Source organism: Malaclemys terrapin, chromosome 8 (genome assembly GCF_027887155.1).
Source record: "Malaclemys terrapin pileata isolate rMalTer1 chromosome 8, rMalTer1.hap1, whole genome shotgun sequence".
NCBI lineage: Eukaryota > Metazoa > Chordata > Testudines > Emydidae > Malaclemys > Malaclemys terrapin.
In genome coordinates this window covers 51,283,325-51,303,253 of record NC_071512.1, presented here as the reverse complement: position 1 = coordinate 51,303,253, position 19,929 = coordinate 51,283,325, and the positions used below count along the sequence as shown (strand labels likewise).

Sequence of the window (19,929 nt, the reverse complement as noted above, 5' to 3'; positions counted from 1 at the left end):
CAAAAACAAACACACACAAAAATAACTTTCTAGCTTATGGAATTTACGGAACATTTTCTGTAAATGCGGATTTGCATAAGTCGGGTTTGCGTAACCCGGGGAATGTCTGTAGTATGGTCTCTGTATAGCTAAGTTAGCTTTTTTAAAGGCCCACTGGATTGAAATTTTCCCCTCTAATTAGTCCTGATCACATTGGTCCTTTTTAGCTCTATAGAAGATGCTTTCAGTGGGGTATAGGATTATTAGGGTGTACACACATTGTAACAGAAATGTAGTATAGTACAGCTCTGAAACTATTTTTACTGGCTCTATTCCAAGATGGGTAGAGCCAATTACTGTCCCAGTGATTGACAAGTCTGACTTGCGTTAAGTCTGCACAAGAAAAGTGGGGGTGGGAGGAAATACTATGATTAGTGAGGCTATCTATCCAGAGAAAAGAAATGATCAGATAAGAACTACCTAGCCCTAAAACATCCTACAATGGATGAAAAGCATAATTAAATTATCCATTGAAGAGTGTAATCAAAATGAAAACAAACTGACTTAACGGTTTTTGTTAGACTAAAGCTAAACCATATAAAATATTCATGTTGAAAACAGTTCTTTAGACATGTCATGGCACAAGATGACATCTAAATTAATCTGTTTGAATGTTCAGCTACTTAGTTTAGTTGGCTGAATAAGCTTGCTGTAACTTGTTTTTTAAAATGTTTGTGCATAGACTTAGTACTCACAAAAGTGAGACTAATACTACTATCTGCCGCTTAAACATTATAGTAGCACCACCTGACTTTAGTACACCTCAGTCTTGACTCACCACACCCCTCTTCTTACAGTCTCTGGGCTCTTACAAAGCTCTCCCAATATGGCTGTCCTCACCTGAAATGCCTACTGCTATCCCAAAGACTGTCACTTGTGTTAAATAGTATGGTTTGTTTTTAGCACTGTGAACTCTCCAGGGAGTAGGATGAGACCAATCCTTACTTAGGGCATGTCTTCACTAGCAATGTTAAAGCGCTAAAAATACCACCTCCATGAGGCGCATAGCTCCCAGTGCTGGTGACCTGTCTACACTGGCCCTTTACAGCACTGAAACTGCAACGCTCAGGGGGGTGTTTTCACACCCCTGAACGAGAAAGTTGCAGCGCTGTAAAGTGCCTGTGCAGATAAGTCCTTAGTAGTTAATGTAAAAACAACTGTCTGATAAGCCTATGCTTTCTTTACAAGATTTGTCCTTCTACAGATAGATAGTAAAGGAAGTCCCAGAGCTCCCATTTCAAGGTTTATGTAACAGTTAATAGCAGTTGGAAACTAACAAGTCTCTGTTGTTAGGTACATATAATGGAGCCCACTTTTTTTTTTTCCAGATGACTGCAACACCTGCCACTTGTTTCTTTGCCATTTTCTAATCTCTGGCTGCAAGCCAATATGTTGTAGAGTAATAATAATTTTAGAGCAGATTTCCTGATATTTATGTCCATGCTACATTTTTGAAATGTTTTAATGTGATTTTTTTATGGAGTTTATGAAAGTGAGGGATTAATGACACTGACGGCTAGAGCTGAACATAACTAGGACACATGCTGTGTAAGCTTCCCCTACAGACAGCTTTGCTAATATTACCTCTAACCAGACCAACAGTGCCCATTAATATTCTAGTTATGGCTTTCTCAAGCTGATGCTGCCACTTATACAATGCTGCATGTGCTGGTTTTGTAAATCATCTGCAGTCTAGTTTTAAATCCCTGAACTAACTGCATTTGTGACCAAAATAAATGAGCCCAGAACTTTAGAGGTGTGAGATCAGTGCATTAACACACTGTCACCTAACTTCGGGGAAAGAGAAATCTAAAAATCAATACCTGTTTTTCTTTTCCCTTTCTAAAAAGACTTTTCAAAGACAATAAAATGTTAAATAGTTAATTCTTAATGTGATTGTGCTAGTGAGTTACTATAGCAGAGTCGACATAGTAGACTCTATGTTCAGTGGCAGATACTTTAGAGAAGCCTGTTCTCTGCAAAGTATTTTATTGCTTTAAGAACCAAACTCAAGTACTCAAGCTGTTGTTTCTGGGAGTAGTTTGCTGATCAGCATTGGAGTTTATGATGAACCTTACAGATGTCTTTGAGTTTGGATGACCTGAGAGGCTTCTACATATCTATGTTTAAAAAGATGCATTGTATTTCATTTCCAGAAATCTTGTCACTCTTTAGTGGAACTGCCCAGTTAGTAACAATTTTTAAAACACAGCCCCAGAGCTGGTCATCAGTGACATTTAACTTAGTGAATTAAACTGACACTGAAATAGTGCTGGCACTGCCAGGCTGCCTGCTGTAAAGTCCTCTGCTAGTCCTGTGTGTCTTGGGGAACCAGATCTACAGTGAAGCTTTTCTTTTGTCTGTTACCAATACATATAGTTAGAGTAGAGCCTATTAGCGAAGCCAGCTTCAAACTACCCAATTTTCAAACTACTTAGCTCCAATGCATCCTGTGATTTATGTGAAGTTGTTAGTGATTGAGTAGATGGTGGTGCTCTTTTCTCTGAATAGCTACTGAAGACCTGCACGGTTTTAGGGGGCGGTAGAGTATTAAGTCTCCATCTTTCAATGAGATGTACGTCCAAAGCCATGGAGTGTCATGGAGACTTAACATTGGTGCCCTGGGCAGATCCCTGCTCTGGCAATGTAATGGCAAACTTTTTGGATAGGCAGAATGTAATTTCAACTGTATATGGTTATCCTTGGCATGTTTTTATGAAAAGGAAGTACTAATTATTCTCTTGATAAAGGATTTTGAAGAGTTGCTTTTTCGTTAGAGGTCTGCATTTTATTTAAGGTCATGTGATCCCTGTGGCTCTCAGCAGGTTTCAAGCCACAATTATTTGTAAAGAACTGTTAGATCCTTGTAAGGAAGGTGTTTAGAGAAGTACATTTTAATAATCTGGAGCCTTTTGTGACTACTTTTGAAGAACATAATCTTGCTTGTACTGTTTTTATTTCACAACCATAAGTTTAATTTAATGTAGTCTGTTTGCTTGCTCATCTAGGTAATGTGTACACTTTTGTGCATAGTGTCTATCTGAAATGATGTTTGCTAATTTAGTTAAGGCATCATAAATTAAGTCCATTACTTGATGTCTATGGTGGTTCCAGTACAAATTGGTTTAGATTTCCTTTATTCTTTTATCTACAGCAACTGGAGCAGATCCAGAAAGAGATAAGCGTTCTGGAAGAGGATATTAAACGAGTGGAGGTGAGGAGCCTAGACTTCCTTTGCAACACTGGCTGTGTTTTATTTCCATCAAATTCAGATGAAGGGGAGAGCAATTCCAAAGTAGAGACACCCTCTTGGAGAACATCCTGCCACTTACTCCTCTCTGGGCTGGTCTACACTGGAGGGGGATTGATCTAAGATACATCCACTTCAGCTATGCTATTCACGTAGCTGAAGTTGTGTATCTTAGATCGATTTACCTTGGGTCCTCACGGCGCGGGATCGACGGCCGCGGCTCCCCCGTCAACTCCGCTACTGCCACTCATTCTGGTGGAGTTCCGGAGTCGACGGGGAGCGTGTTCGGGGATCGATATATCATGTCTTAACGAGACGTGATATATCGATCCCGATAAATCGGTCTCTACCCGCCAATACGGTGGGTAATCTGGAAGTACCCTCTGTTATGAGTGGGGCTTCCACTGATTGGCTATACAGCTGTGGCTGTATAACATCGGGAGAGATGGTCTTTCAGATAAAGGGATGTCAGGCCGTTTAGGGCTTTATACATCAAAACAAACACCTTACATTCTATCCAGTAAAGAAGTGGTCGCCTGTGTAGGTCCAAAAGCGCTGGTTCTGTGCGCTCTGATCATGTACCCTGTAACTAATGAGCTGCAGCATTCTGCACCAGCTTCACTTTCTAGACAGTTTTTAAGATGTAGCCCCATGTAGAGTATATTGCAATGATCTGATCTGAAGGTGACAATCATGCATGATAGTTGCAAGATCTGTCCACCTCTGAAAGAAACAGGTGCCACATCTTGGTTATATGTAGATTTTAAAAGGTGTGTTTGGGGGAGGTGACCAGGCCATAGCTTCTACCTGATCTTTCAATAGCAACTGGGAATCTAACCAGACTACTAGATTGTGCATCTACCCCATCAGTGGCAGGTGATGCTGCTGAAGCCTAGTGTGTAACTTAATCTTTTCTGGTTCAGTTCAGTTCCCCATGTATTCTTGCCTTGACCCAAATTCCACATTCCTTTCCATCTGCAAAGGCTGTTTTAGGAATACATTTGTATCTGTCTTAGTAGTGTGATTGCAGAACAAGTGAGCCGCCATGTAAGATGCATTTTTGGGAAATGGCCAGATTCCTGCTTCTGAGCTGGTGGCGGCAGGATATCTCTCAGATAGTACCATTGATCTCTAATATGTAAGAATCAAGTCGCCTTGAGCAAGATGCACTGGCCACAGGCCCTTACAAGACCAACTGGAATGGCAGCAGGAAATAGGAATCAGATATTGGGGAAAGAGGGAAGATTCCTTTGTATGAATTAAGCAAAATTAGATACCTATGGTTACGTACTTCAAAAAATTAAATTATATACCAAAACTGTGTATATGAAAGATGCCCATTGCATGCATGTCTTTCATTTTGTTGTAACTTGGCTCTCTGTTTCAGGAAATGAGTGGCTTGTATTCCCCAGTCAGTGAGGATAGTACGGTGCCTCAATTCGAAGCCCCCTCGCCTTCAAACAGGTACAAAGCTCGCAGCTGCTCAGAATTTGTGCTGCAGATCCCTCATATGGCTTTAGTCCTCTGCTATGCCATGCACACAAGTCCACTAGTTCTTGGATCATATAAAAATAACATTCACATGGCCCATCTGTTTTCTCAGTGGTATTTATTTTCATGCCAATAAATTAGTGAAGAGAATGCTGTGTTGTGAATTCACAGCTGGCTTAAAGATCTTCCTTTTCCAGAAGGCTTTGAAAAATGTTCAGCTTTTCAGTACTGTACAGGTAAGTCTGCAGACAATCTGAGTTGCTGGGTGTAAAACATTTAGTGTTAAACATGCACCTGTGTTTTTAAGGTCATGTATTTAATTTGTGGTGTTTGGCACATACAATGTCCAAAACAGTTTCACATTAAATAAATGAATGACCTTTGATTTCTTGTTCAATATGAAAGGTTAAATTTGCATGTTCCCATGGTCAGATTTTTAAATTTAACAGACTCATTGGTTCTACCCACCTGCCTGCACTCTGTGGAGTTAAATGTCATTTCCCTAGTGTATTGTTGATGGGAATTTTTCTGTCTGGGATATTATGTGCCCTGGATTGCAGATAAAATTGTGAATAACCTTTTGTGTGTCCAAGTTGCACATGTGAGCAATTCAGTTTAAAGTGAGTTTCACTCTGCATACATTCCTATATTCATTCAGCTGGAATAAGTTACGATGCCCTCAAACTCTCATCCGGCTTATAAACGAATGGGCTAATGAACGAGTATATACAGTAAGTTCTGCAGAAGTAGATGGTCTAGTTCTGTCGCATGAAGCAAGTTAACAAGTGAATTTTTTTCAAGCACTGCTTTATACCATTTGGGATCTGGAATAATAATTTTTCTAGCCCGAGAAGTTGTTTGAAAACAATTTTAAAAATCTGTCTGAAACCTGTGTAGGCTAGTCTAGCAAGGCTTTTCTGGCATTCTTTCAGGTCTGTAGAGTACATGTGCTTTGGCCACTATAGATCTTGGTCACAAAACTACTCAAATTATTCATAGCTATGTTGATAAAACTGCTTTGCTTTAGTCTTTGATATAGCAAAATATGTATCTTGTAAGCCCATTGGGCTTCTTGGTTTTAGAAATGTGACTGTTACACTGCTGTGACCCAGCATTCCTTTTGTAAGAAGATCCATTTACTGCTGCTCTTCACCAGGCCGTGTGACTTGAATGAAGCATTATTTAATCTGGCATTAACTGAACCTGGTAGAGACTAGTAGGGACTTATACAGAGTGCACGTGTGGTAGTCTCTCACCAAACTTTTGAGAGAGGTCCCTTCCTGTACTCCTCAGTGACTCTGCCAAAATCAGGGCTTGTTCTGTAGTTTCTCTGCTAAAATGAGAAGTGGCAAGTGAAGATTAAGAGGCTTTGCTTGCTGGATGACTTCTAGAGCCTGTATCTCTTGACGCATAGTGGTCCTGTGTCTGGTTTCATATGACCAAAGATTTGAATTCTTTGGGTTTATTTTCTAGAAACCTCCTACTCTCTGAAATTAATTTGGCTTTCAGCACTAAACATGTGTTGTGGTGAATAGTTCAAAAACTGCAACCTAGATCTTTCCTTGGAAAGAGTACTACAGAGTAATTGATGGGAGCTTTAAAATTTGCTGAGTCCTCCAGTTCTGTTAACTGAAATACTTCATCTTAAAAACATACTTTTTTAGAGACACAGTGAACCAGTAAGAATGAAATGTATTTATATTTTCATGTATTAGTTATAATATATAATTTTCCATGTTCAAATACTTTATTAAATTATATGGATATTTTCAACTTTTGCTGTTAATTAAAATGGTGTGTTTAAACCAGTACATATCTTGTCAGCATACTTTCTGTCATAACTTATCTGGTGAGCATTCATTACTAATGCATTTTATAAAATAGCATAAAGTTACCTTAAATATGTGTGATGGAAAACAGACTTTTCCTTTTGTCTGTCATACTGTTTAATTTATTTTGTTCTATTTTTCCTTCAGATTTACAGCATTCCCCCTTGAAATTTAGAGCCTTCAGTCTTGTGCCCCTGTCTGATTTATCCTTTAATCCACTTTTACTTCTGATTCAGTAGTCCACTCCAATACTCTGATTTTTCATTCTCTTCCCCCTCCCCCACCACCTCGAATGTCTCCAGACCCTGTTTAAAGACCAGTTCAACTTTTTTTCTCTATTTTCCACATTTGTCTCTTAGATAAGCAACTATCACTTTTTTGGCTATGTGCTTTCTATTTCCATCTCATTTATATCCACACTCTCAAACTTTAAATAATCCTATATTTTTTGTAGGCGAATACTACTGGAGGAAACCTCACTGTTGTAACTTTGCTGAATTTGTTTTCAGTATGTGTAACTAATGCTTCTTAAAAGAAATCAAAACTTTTTTTTGTGTGCTCTTCTGCAAGATGTGATGAAACATTGTGGGGTAATAGTACAGTACTTTTTTTACAGGATTAAGGTTTTCTAGTTTTGTGTATTAGGGAAATACAAACAATTAGGAGGAGGGTTAAAAACTAATACTTCTCAAAAAGTTTCTCTTCACCCTCCCCCAAATAAAATAAACAAACCCTAGTCAACCTAGTGTGTCTTTTGGTTGGTGAATGACCTCAGGGGAATACATCTCTAGTTTCTGAGGCAGTAATAGAAAATTTAACCATTCTGTCATGAGTTCCTGGGGAAGACCCAATAAAAATTAATTACATGGTTGCCAAAGGGTCACTTTGTTTAAGTAGTATTTTTTGTTCATTGACTCCAGTTCTTTGTCTCAAAATTTTCTCCTTCTTGCTCCAGTTGCCACCCACAGGTTGATGTTCGTCCCCTTTTTTGTTCCCAGATTTTATAATGCCTTTTATAATTTATTAATGAATGTAGCTGAATTTCTTAATCACAAAAATATTAAAAAGCCTTTGTTAACAGGACTTTACATTTAAGATTCTTGTAATCTTTCTTTTTTCAATTATTCAAGTACCTGCAAGTCAGCTTCCGCTAAGGGTATTAGACAAAACTGGCTTAGAATTTGTCTGTGGATAGCGGAATTATATCTATGCTTCTGGAACCAGATTATATTGCGTTACCAGCACATCTATAGCAAAAATAAGACTCAACACTTTAAGGCTGCTGTTAATTGCATTTGTACTTGCCTCTTGTAACAGCTTATTTTCCATTGTTTTCCAGCTGTGCATCTCTCTCCTGCTGTCACTGGCAGGAACTGGTGTATACATTTTGTTAGTTTGCCTGCTCCCTCATCCCCCCATGATTAAAGTTTATTGTCCCTGAGTATGCTTGAAGCATCATTATTACTTTTTTTCCTCCATAAAGCTCTAGTAGAAAATAATTCTTTTCCTAGAAGATGTTTTTGTTTTTTGCTTGTAGCTTTTCTATTTTGACTGTGCAAGTGTTAAGACATCAGCAGTTGGAGTTAACTTTTAAGTGAACTACAGATGTGTTTAAAAAAGTTTTAACATTCTCTTCAACTCAGATTTGCCTCCAGTAGATTTTTAAAGCTAATATTGGAGTAAAGTATTAAAGCCCAATTACAAGTATTTTGGCTTTCTAGATTTACGGCTTGTGGAAACGCGCTTAATGCTATGTTGGTAGTCCCATCATGCACTGGAATGTCAGTGTTGCTGATCAGCGCTGGCAACCATAACCTAAACATAAATCTGTGTAAAATCACTTTTTACAAAACCAAGACCAATAAAAATATTTCCAGTAACCTTATAAAAACTACCTGTTCCTCCAACCTCCCGCCCCGTCCTCCCCAAACATAATCTTCAGTGAGAGCAATACTTCTGTCTAACATACATTGTAGGTGAGGAAATGAAAGTGAAACTGAATAATCTGTTTCAAGCCACATGAAATAAAGTAAACAAGCCAAGAATAGTGGTGAAAGCAAGGCTTTCAAAATACATTTTTACAGTAGATATTTGTAACACAGATAGTTTGTTGACTAAATAATTTTAACATGATAGTGTTCTTGTGTGGTAATCTAAAAATACTTGGAGGCAAATAAAAGGCTGATTATTAAGGGGTAGTGGGGAAAGGATTTGTCTATCATATAGAAATAAAATGTTACGGGCAAGATTTTCAAGCACTGGTGCCTAAAGTTAGGGTTCTAAATGCTTTAGTTGGCTAAATAATGGGCCTGATTTACAAAAGTGCTGAGCAGTCTGTAGCGCCTACTGAAGTCAGTGGGAGCGGGTGCTCAGGCCGTGTGACTGTAGCTCACAAACACCTAGTTCGGTGCCTCGCTTTAGGCAAGCTGTTTTTCAAATCTTGGCTTCAGTCAATGCATGAGGGTGGTCAGCATGATAGGAGCTAACTATAAATAACTATTCTTATAGAGAAGTGGTTTGTTCATTTCCTAGCCTCTGGAAAAAAAAATCCAGAAGAGGCGAACTCTGCATCTTATCTCAAAATTAAAAGTATGCAAAACTGGAAAATAGCTTGCCATAGGGATGTTTCTGAGCTGTAATTCTGGATCTGAACATCAAATCAGAGAGCTGTCCTTCACAACTCAAGTACCAGGGTTTTTTTTGGGGGGTGGGGAAGGGGGAGAGAGGCAGGTATGACACTTCCAGAGATCATCTCTATAATATTAAGGTGGCTGGGCCAGTAATACTTTTCCAAACACGCTTTTCGACTGTTCCCTTCACATTACTATCTTGGACCCCATGAAATACTAATAACACCCTTTAGGAAGGAAGGGGTATCTACACAATAATTTTGTAATAGCAGTGTGTAGAAGGTGTGCTTTACACTGCATGCTTTAAATACACGACATGTCTGTCCTGAAATTTTGTTTAACACTATCACACTTGACTGTACTTGAATAGAAGTGTGTTTAACAGTAATTTAGAATTTCTTGTAGACATAAAACATATCCACGTTCTTCTCTAAGCCAATCTCTCATTCTGTATATTTAAAAAGGCTTATGTTTCGTGCCTACAAAATGAATTTCAAACACAATCTTGCTGCTAGATGTAATAGGAAAAGTAAGTAGGTTGAAAATGATAAAGGAGGAGTGCATAGTGATTGATTTTTTTTAAGCAGGCTCTGTTTCTTTTGGTTTTACAGTAATATTATCGATTCCACGGAGTACAGCCAGCCTCCAGGATTCAGTGGCAGTTCTCAGGTAAGATAATGCATATGTCTGGAGGGAGGGACAAAGGCCACAGATTGTTTGCAATCTCCAGGACATTGGCCAAACTGGCTCTTATAAATCTGAATCCTTAAATAGTCACCTAGTTATCTGTGGCAGACACTAAACTTTAGGAATAATTGCATATGCTCATGAATCAGGTCATATTCAGGTACATACTCTCTGCAGAGAGAAACGGTACCATAAATTTTAGGTACCTGACTTCATTTCCAAAGTTGATTTTTCTTGTGACTATATTAGATAGGGGCATCAGTTTGAAGCCTCATTCCTCCTTGCTGGAAACTGTACAGTATGTTAGAGTTCTCTGTGTAACTTTTAGTGCACAGTAGCAGGGTTCACATGGCGATGGAATGTACAGGTAAAATGCTTTTGAAACTTAAGTTTTAGAGCTAGCTATGGATACAAAACTTAGAGTAAATACATTGTAATAAGAATCCTGAGACTGCGTTTCTGTAGCATATTTCGTGGTAAAATCAGTTGGCAGTTAGTAAATGGATAGAGGAGGTTCTCTTTTTCTGAGACATTTTATGGCTGTGTTATTGGTATCTAGACACCAAGGTGATTGGCTCTGTATAAATACCTTTTATCTATCTGGTTTTAAAGGAAGTATAAATTACGGATGGAGAGTTTATGTTCCAAACTCTAATCTGACATGTTCTTTATTTGTTGCTGTCCATGGACGCTACTTGTTTTAATACTTTAATTTCTTCTTTGAAATAGAAAGGAAGAGCATAATTCTACCACCCCCTCCTTCTACCCCCAACCCAAGCTAGGTTTTCCTGTCACTCTGGATAACAGCCTATTAGCATGAAAATCATATATATTGAAGTCTGCTGTCCCTAGGGCAGATTGTTAATTAAATTTTAATATATTTTTGGATTGGGAATCTAGAAATAATTAATGTTAAGAAACATTTAGTTTAATTTTCATTTGCACAAGAAATCTCCAGTGAAAATAGTCCACATGAATATAAACTGAGTTGCATTTTTTATTAATGATCAGTCATGGTAAAATCAGATATTAGCTAATACTGGAAGCAAGACACTGGGTCAGAATGAACCATCCAGCTCTTTTCACACCTTAATTAGCATTGCACTGCTGACCAATGTTCTTCTAGGGTAACTAGTTTATTATTTCCAGCCTAGATTGGATATTCCAGAAGCTGGATTACAAGAAAAAGGCATTTGGGACCTTTGGAGAGTTGCCTACCATATGATCTGAGGGTTTGGATAAACTATCGTAGCCTCTAATAATTTTCATTTTCTACATAGAAATGAGCTTGTGTGTTGGTCTTTTGGCTGAGGTTTATCCCCAGGTTAATGTTTTAAGGTTTGACTTCCCCCCCAACTTCTTATAGTTATCTCAGTAATGAGAGGTTAAAATATTTATTAGATACAGTAGGCTTCATATGAAAACTCATTTCAACACTTCAGGTATTTTGAAATAATTACGGTGCTTTTCTGTATATCCTGTGGATAGGAGATACCATGGGACTGCAGTCACTAGATTGATAGTTTGTTTCTAATGGTACTTACTTTGGGATGACCTGTGGAAGGCCAGGTGCTGACAGTTTTTGCTAGTGTGGTGCTCCAACTACTATCCCCATCTAGAGGATCCTAAATGGTTCCTTAGTTTTCATAACTTAGTGAGCAGCCAAATAAAATGCAAAACACCTGCATGAGCTTTATTATAGAGGGAAAAAGTCTTCCTGTAAGGCTGTGGTTCTCAACCTTTCCAAACTCCTGTATCCCTTTCAGGAGTCTGATTTGTCCTGGGTACCCCAAGTTTCACCTCACTTAAAAACTACTTGCTTACAAAATCAGACATAAGTATCATGGACACTATTACTGAAAAATTGCTTAGTTTCTCATTTTTACCATATTATAAAATAAATCAATTAGAATAGAAATATTGTACTTACATTTCAGTGTATAGTATACTGAGCAGTATAAACACGTCATTGTTTGCAAACTAAAAATTCATACACTGTCTTTGCTAGTGCCTTTTATGTAACCTGTTATAAAACTAGACAAATATCTAGATGAGTTTATGTACTCCATGGAAGACCTCTGTGTGCTCCCAGCGGTACACGTACCTCTGGTTGAGAATCACTGCTCTACAGCTCCCACTAACCCTAGCAGGGCTTTAGCCAGTCCAACCTCAAGCTATGTATAGCCGTGACACTCTTCAATCAGATCCCAAAGTAAAGAGAAAAATACAGGTTCTAAGTCAGTGGCTCTCAAACTTTTTTTTTACTAGTGACCCCTTTCACATAGCAAGCCTCTGAGTGTGACCCCCCTCCCATAAATGAAAAACACTTTTTAATGTATTTAACACCATTATAAATCATTATAAATGCTGAAGGCAAAGCGGGGTTTGGGATGGAGGTTGACAGCTCACGACCCCCCCATGTAATAACCTTGTGACCCCCAGTTTGAGAACCCCTGCAGCATTAAGTGTTGAGTTCAAAATCTCGTCATTGTGTTTGGACCTTTGGTCTCAGAGCATTACTCCTAAACCTTTTCTTCCTTGGTAGGAAGAAGCAAGATTTTGCTTTTTTCCTTCTTGGGCCAGCTGCTTGCTTGTCTCTCCCTCTCTTACTCCCTCCCCCCCTTTCCAGTGTTGCTTAGAAACTGATTGAGTAGTCAAGGAGCTGACTTCCTTGTCTAGAAGTTTGATAGTACTTCATTAGAGTAGGCACAGTTGAGCATTTAGCTGATCAAGACAGGTTAATGCAGACTGATTCCCAGCATAACTCAGTTTGCCAAGTCTGAGACCTGTTGGAGTGGAATTTGGCTCTTAAAATCTAGTAATAGCTGTGCTAATCATATTAACTACTTAGCATGTGATTGATTTAATCTCAGTACAGACTGGAACCACCTAGAAGGTCTAGGTTTAGGTTATATTCAGGGCCGGTGCAAGGAAGTTTCGCGCCCTAGGCGAAACTTCCACCTTGCATGCCCCCCTCCCCCCCCAGCCCTGCGGCAGTTCCCCGCCCCCCCCCGTCCTGAGGCGCCCCCCCAGTAGCTCCCCCCCCCGCAGCTCACCTCTGCTCCGCCTCCTTCCTGAGCACGCCGCCCCCGCTCTAATTCTCGTCCCTTCCCAGGCTTGAGGTGCCAAACAGCTGATTGGCACTGCAAGCCTGGGAGGTGGGAGAAGTGGAGTGGCACCGCTTTTTGGTGCCCCCAAAGCTTGGCGCCATAGGCAACTACCTAGTTTGCCTAAATGGTAGCACTGGCCCTGGTTATATTGCTCATCCTATTCCAGGCAGTTGTCAAGTTGAAATTGAAGTGATTGCTCATTGCTGTTTGCAGTCATCTTCATCTAGGATAGGCACAATTTGCTGAGGCTAAAGCAGTTGCAGCCTGGTTCATGTAATTAACATAAAGATGGTATTAACATGTCCCGTTCAATATTTGTAAAGTTGTCGTGTAGTTCATTGTCAAAACTACAGTGAAGTAGAGATGCTTAATGTCAGGTGCATTTGGCATAAAGCTGAATTGCTGTCAGTATAAAATGAGTACCTACGAGATATGTGCAATCAGCATGAAATGGAAGTTGTGAACTTATGGTTCATCCAGTCAATATACAGTCAGGGATCTTACATGATGGGTAGTTCTTGACGTTTTCAATGCTTTATTTTGTTCCAGGTTACTTGTTCGTACAGTGTACTCTTCATAAAGTGTATTCCTTTAATTTCAACTTAAGTACATCCTTGTTGGCTTCATACTGGTTGTAATGTGAGAGTTACTTGTTGTTGTTTTCTGAACTGAGAGTAAATTGCTAATTATGCAAGCAAGGAGCATGTTGGATGTGTTAAATTCTTAGGCTGAAATCCTGGCACCTTTGAAGTGAGTGGCAGTGCTCTCATAGAGATCAGTGGAGCCAGGATTTCACACTTTGGGTATGTCTACACTATGGGATTACTCAGAATTTACAGAATTTGATTTTGGGCAACCGACTGTATAAAGTCGAGTGCATGCGGTCACACTAAGCACATTAATTCGGCAGTGTGCATCCACGTACCGAGGCTAGCGTCGACTTCCGGAGCGTTGCCCTATGGGTAGCTATCCCATAGTTCCCACAGTTTCCCCCACCCATTGGAATTCTGGGTTGAGATCCCAATGCCTGATGGGGCAAAAAACATTGTCGCTGGTGGTTCTGGGTACAGACTCACCCCTCCCTCGGTGAAAGCAACGGCAGACAACCGTTTTGTGCCTTTTTTCCTGGGTGAACTGTGCAGACACCATACCATGGCAAGCATGGAGCCCGCTCAGCTCAAGACAGCAATCATGAACATTGTAAACACCTTGTGCATTATCGTGCAGTTTATGCTGAACCAGAACCTGAAAAACCAGGCAAGGAGGAGGCTGCGACTGCAACGCGGCGACGAGAGTGATGAGGACATGGACACAGAATTCTCTCAAACCGCGGGCCCCAGCGCTTTGGAGATTATGCTGTTAATGGGACAGGTTATAGCCGTGGAACACCAATTTTTGTGCCCGGGAAACAAGCACAGAGTGGTGGGACCGCATAGTGTTGCAGGTCTGGGACGATTCCCAGTGGCTGCGAAACTTTCGCATGCGTAAGGGCACTTTCATGGAACTTCGTGACTTGCTTTCCCCTGCCCTGAAGCGCCAGAATACCAAGATGAGAGCAGCCCTCACAGTTGAGAAGTGAGTGGCGATAGCCCTGTGGAAGCTTGTAATGCCAGACAGCTACTGGTCAGTCGGGAATCAATTTGGAGTGGGCAAATCTACTTTGGGGGCTGCTGTGATGCATGTAGCCAAAGCAATCACTGAGCTGCTGCTACCAAAGGTAGTGACTCTGGGAAATGTGCAGGTCATAGTGGATGGCTTTGCTGCAATGGGATCACATTACATAGCACATGTGATTTCGGTACAAGGTCGCATTTTGCATCTTAATATTGTATGCCTGAGGCTTTGGTGTTAGAGATCACAGGCGCAGGTCCAGGCAACAGAATTCGGCTTGCATGCAGCCAGGTAAGCCATTGTCTTTCGGCTTCTGCAACCTTCCTAAAAGCAGTGCCCTCCTTTCCCACATACTAAGCAAAGCCCGTTAAGTGCTGCGGTTTTCCTGTTAACGTGCAGCAGCAGAAACCAAACTATCTCCCCTCTTCCCCCCCCCCCCCCCCAGTTCTCTGGGATGATCACTTTATTCCTGCCCCCACCGCGTGGCTGGTATCAGGGAAGATCCCTGCAGAAACCAAATGCGATAAGCTCAGCGCCAATGCCCCTCTTCCCCCCCCCCCCCCCCCCGCCGCTTGGCTAACTGCAGGGAAGGATTTCTTTTCAGCCACAGGCAAGCAGCCCAGTAGGAACGGCCACCAAATTAAATTCCCGTATTTCAACCAGGTTACCATGAACGATATCACTCTCCTGAGGATAACACAGCGAGATAAAGAACAGATGTTGCTTGAATGCCAGCAAACACTGAGACCATACGCTGCCAGGCTTTGTCATGCAATCATACCAGATTACTTGCTACTAGCATGGCATGGTCAAGTGTCCTACCATGGAGGATGGAATAAGGCTGCCCTGCCCAGAAACCTTCTGCAAAGGCTTTTGGAGTACCTCCAGGAGAGCTTCATGGAGATGTCCCTGGAGGATTTCCACTCCATCCCCAGACACGTTAACAGACTTTTCCAGTAGCTGTACTGGCTGAGAATGCATCCCAAGTCCTCGGCAAATTAATCATTAAAAACCGCTTGCTTTTAAACCATGTTTTATATTTACAAAGGTACACTCACCAGAGGTCCCTTCCATGACTTCAAGGTCTGGTATAACGCCTTGGGAGGGTACTTCAGTCAGGCTGAGAAAAAGACCCTGGCTTTTGGCGAGAACAGAGTGCTGTGTGCTCTCCGCAAGGTCGTCGTCCTCCTCCTCCTTCTCATCTTCCCCGTCTGCAGAATCCTCAGGCATGGCCAAGATTACCCCCTCCTCGGAATCCACGGTCAGAGGCGGTGCAGTGGTGGCGCCGCCTCCCTCTTCCCCCCCCCCCTCCCCCCCAAGAATTGCATGCAGCTCAGCGTAGAAGCGGCATGTCTGCGGCCCTGCCCCGGACCTTCCGTTTGCTTCTTTGGTTTTCTGGTAGGCTTGTCTGAGCTCCTTAACTTTCATGCGGCATTAATACGAGTCCCTATTGTGGCCTCTCTCCATCATGCCCTTGGAGATTTTTTCAAATGTTTTGGCATTTCATCTTTTGGAACGTAGTTCTACTAGCATGGAATCCTCTCCCCATATAGCGATCAGATCCAGTACCTCCCATACGGTCCATGCTGGTGCTCTTTTTCGATTCTTGGACTGCATGGTCACCTGTGCTCTCCATGCTGGGCAAACTTGAAATGAAATTCAAAAGTTCGCGGGGCTTTTCCTGTCTACCTGGCCAGTGAATCAGAGTTCAGATTGCTGTCCAGAGCGGTCACAATGGTGCACTGTGGGATAGCTCCCGGAGGCCAATACCGTTGAATTGCGGCCACACTAACCCTAATTCGAACCAGCAATGTCGATTTTGGCGCTACTCCCCTCGTCGGGGAGGAGTACAGAAAGTCGATTTGAAGAGCCCTTTATATCGACAAAAATGGCTTTGTGTGGATGGGTGCAGGGTTAATTTGGTTTAATGCTGCTAAATTTGACCTAAACTCGTAGTGTAGACCAGGCCTTGGCTTGTGTATTATCATGTGATAAACCTTCTTGTGCACCACCAGTGCCACTGCTAATGACTCAGTAGGGATTGTTGTAGAGCCTAGGAGCCACAGTCATGGACCAGGACCTCGTGGTGCTAGTCCCTGTACAAACACAGAACAAGACTGCTCCTGCCCATGTATGTTTGAGTTTTTATATCGGATCTTTTTTTGTGTGTCCGGATATAATGGGGTGAAGTTTTTAGATGTAAGCTTATCTTTTATAAGATCAAGTAAAGAGAATGTAACTTGTATAGCAGAGAAATTTCCTGGTTTGTGTGTGTGTGTGGTGTGTGGTTTTTTTTTTTTTAAGCAATAATACAAATATATGAGGGGAGCAAGAGATTCTTTTTCTCCTACTCCTTCAGTGGTGGGGGTAGTTAATAATAAAAAAAAGTGTATAAAGTTTCAGACCTCCCCCTCTCCCCTCAGGTTTTTTTAATTGGTGGGGTATGGGAGGTACCTTTATGAAGTTTTCCAGACTTCATATGCAATGAACTTGATTGTTCTGTAGTAGACCAACTTCCACACTATCTACTTGTCATTTAAGATAAAATAGAATTACTTACTAGATAATTCTTGTTCTTCTAAGATAGTTTTAAAAAAAACCTCTTGCCCAGCCATCTCTTCTGGTCATCTGAGTGTTGATTCTTGCACATTTTCTCTTGTTTGAAAAGAAGCTGGTAGTTGGGAGAAGTTGATGCTGTGTCCTCTAGATCCATTAGTGACATGATCTGTGACCCTTCCTCTCCCCCCCCCCCCCCCCCGCAAGGATTTTGTTGTTTTTTGTTTGCTTGTTGGCTTCTGAATCTCATGCCTGAAGCTGAAGCCCATGAGTTATTCAATTATAATTACTACCTTCAGAAAACAAGAATTACAGATGTGACTTTCTTGGTCAGTAAAATAACCAGATGTGACGAGAGATTCATAAGAGGCAGATACATGTAGAAACGAGGCCAAAATCGGTAAAGCCAGGCCCGGGCCTCTTTTCTGAATAAGTATTTCTTGTTCTCCACTCAGACTAAAAAACAGCCATGGTATAACAGCACGTTGGCATCAAGGCGGAAGAGGCTTACAGCTCATTTTGAGGACTTGGAGCAGTGCTATTTTTCCACCAGGATGACTCGTGTATCAGGTATGTTTCTTTTGCATTAATGAATTTGGAGTTGAATTTCTGAGGTACTTCCAGTTGCCTGTCTTAAGTACTTGGATCACAGAAATTGACTTGCTTTTGAGAGAGCACATGTTACTTCTCCCCTCCAAGTTCTGTATGCACATACACCTGAGCTGACTGGCAGAACCTCATCTCTTGTCCAGTCTTGGTTTGGCTTTTTAAATCAAAGAAATATGTTCTTTGCATTTTGGAAGTGGCACTAAGGGGTATATTTACAAAGGCAGTGCATGAAAGACACACACAACAATCCTCCTAAAGAACAATAGGACTTTTCTCTGTACCTAGTACATCCTTTTAAAAATGTACTGAGGCATAAAAAGGGTTTGAGATACCATTGTGAGGAGCCTTTTCACTCAAATGGGCATGTGTTGATTACAACTCAAAGGCTATTGAAGGAGGTAGGAAGATAACTTGGTATGTTCTCCTGTACTTAAAACACAAATGGTACTAGATATGAGCTTTGAAGAATGTTTCAACGCCATGTTTCTTGAGTATATTCTCTAGATTTAACAACACTCTTTGAATGGAAAGAAGCCTTGGATTTTACTCTCTGTAAAAAGTCTGTTTGTTTTATTACATAGGATACCTTATGGGCAGCCCAGATCATGGGGCAAAATGCCGTAAAGTGTTGATGTTCAAATTATTTGCAGAGGCGGTGTGTGCGCGTGTGCACATGTGTTGAGGGTCTCAAACTTGTTCATAGTGCGGACAACTTTTTAAATACAAATTGTCCTGTGGCAACGGAAACCCTTTTATTCACATTTGCTTGGGAAACATCTCCTGTCATTCACAACTGCATAATATCTTTTTGGTAAGAGGAACAGTTGCTTCCATAGAAAAGTAATTATTACCTAAGTCTCTAGTGCATTGAAATTAAAATTTAGCAGCTGGAAAAAGAGGAGGCACTTGTAGCTTGTGAGCAGCCAGCATTCCACAGACCTTCAGCAAGTGTTCTGCAGGCTGTAGTAATCCACACAAATTGTAAGAAACTCTGGTATATAGATTACTCTTGGGAGAATTTTGCGCAATGCAGAATTAGCACAGAATTAGCACGGCAGAGCTGCTGGCTGCCAGTAGGGGCCACTGAACCCCGGCAGAGCCCAGTTCCCCAGCTCGTAAATAGAAGATACTGCCAGGGGGAGGAGGAGATAGAGGGTTCCTGGCAGCTGCAGTTCCTGTCATGCCCTGAAAGAAGGAGGCGGCATGCAGGAAACACCATACAATCTTGGACCCAGCATCAGGCTGTTTCTCTCTGGATCCCTGGACTCTAGAGGGGTAGGGAGTGTGTGTGTCTGGTGGTGGGGGCAGGGGGATAATTGCCCAGTGGCTAGACTCTGGGGGGGCAGGGGGGGGAGTGAGGGAGGGTATGGGAGCAAGTGTCTGGGCCAGAGTGGGGAGTGGCTGGCTTCTGCGGGGTGGTCAGAAAAACAGGAACTTTGTTGTCATAGAGGTTTCTTTAATTCTCCGGGGGGGAATATTTTTTTTGTCATTTGTGTTACAGATATAGTTGCTGACAGGTATTTTGAAATAAATTACCAAAATAATTGAAACTGGCGTGATTATATAGTGTTGTTTTGACACTATGCAGAATTTTGGACAATATATAGAATTTTGCAGAATTTATTTTTGGTGCAGAATTCTCCCAGGAGTAATAGACACCTCCCGGATACAATGTATAAGTGTATGATAAATTACAATATTTCTTCACCTGTTGTGCAATGAAAATAGTACCATCAGTTCTTACATGAGAAATAGTCTCTTCAGAAATTGAAACTGCAAATGTTTTATCTGATTAACAAAACATCTACAAGTGTTCTAAAATATAACATTAGCCACACTTTTTGTGTGGAGGATTACAAGATAAAAGGGGCACAGTTCCCCCCAATCAGGGAAAAATCTGTGGCATTTGTTTAGCCTTTTCCACTCTTTTAGATTTCACTCATGCACTTCAGTGCATTCCAAGTACAAGATCTGTGTGTGTCACTATTTGTTTGATTTTGTTTTTGAAAGTTGGCTCTTTGAATATATGGAATTTTAGATGTATTTGGGATAAGACATATCCCTATATCTTTCATAGCAGGAGATCACAAATAAGCTTGCTTTATACATTAATTTGG

The 19,929-nt window shown here is 41.0% G+C and overlaps 1 protein-coding gene across 2 annotated transcripts in view; it reads left to right on the top strand.

Annotated features, from left to right (window-relative positions):
• Positions 1-19,929, top strand: part of COP1 (COP1 E3 ubiquitin ligase) — a 210,664-nt gene that overhangs the window by 38,489 nt on the left and 152,246 nt on the right. For both annotated transcript variants that reach the window (XM_054037628.1, XM_054037629.1), the window contains exons 7-10: positions 3,194-3,253; positions 4,677-4,753; positions 9,851-9,908; positions 17,659-17,773. In XM_054037628.1, coding sequence (XP_053893603.1) covers positions 3,194-3,253; positions 4,677-4,753; positions 9,851-9,908; positions 17,659-17,773 — 310 coding nt within the window. The remainder of the gene's footprint in view (positions 1-3,193; positions 3,254-4,676; positions 4,754-9,850; positions 9,909-17,658; positions 17,774-19,929) is intronic.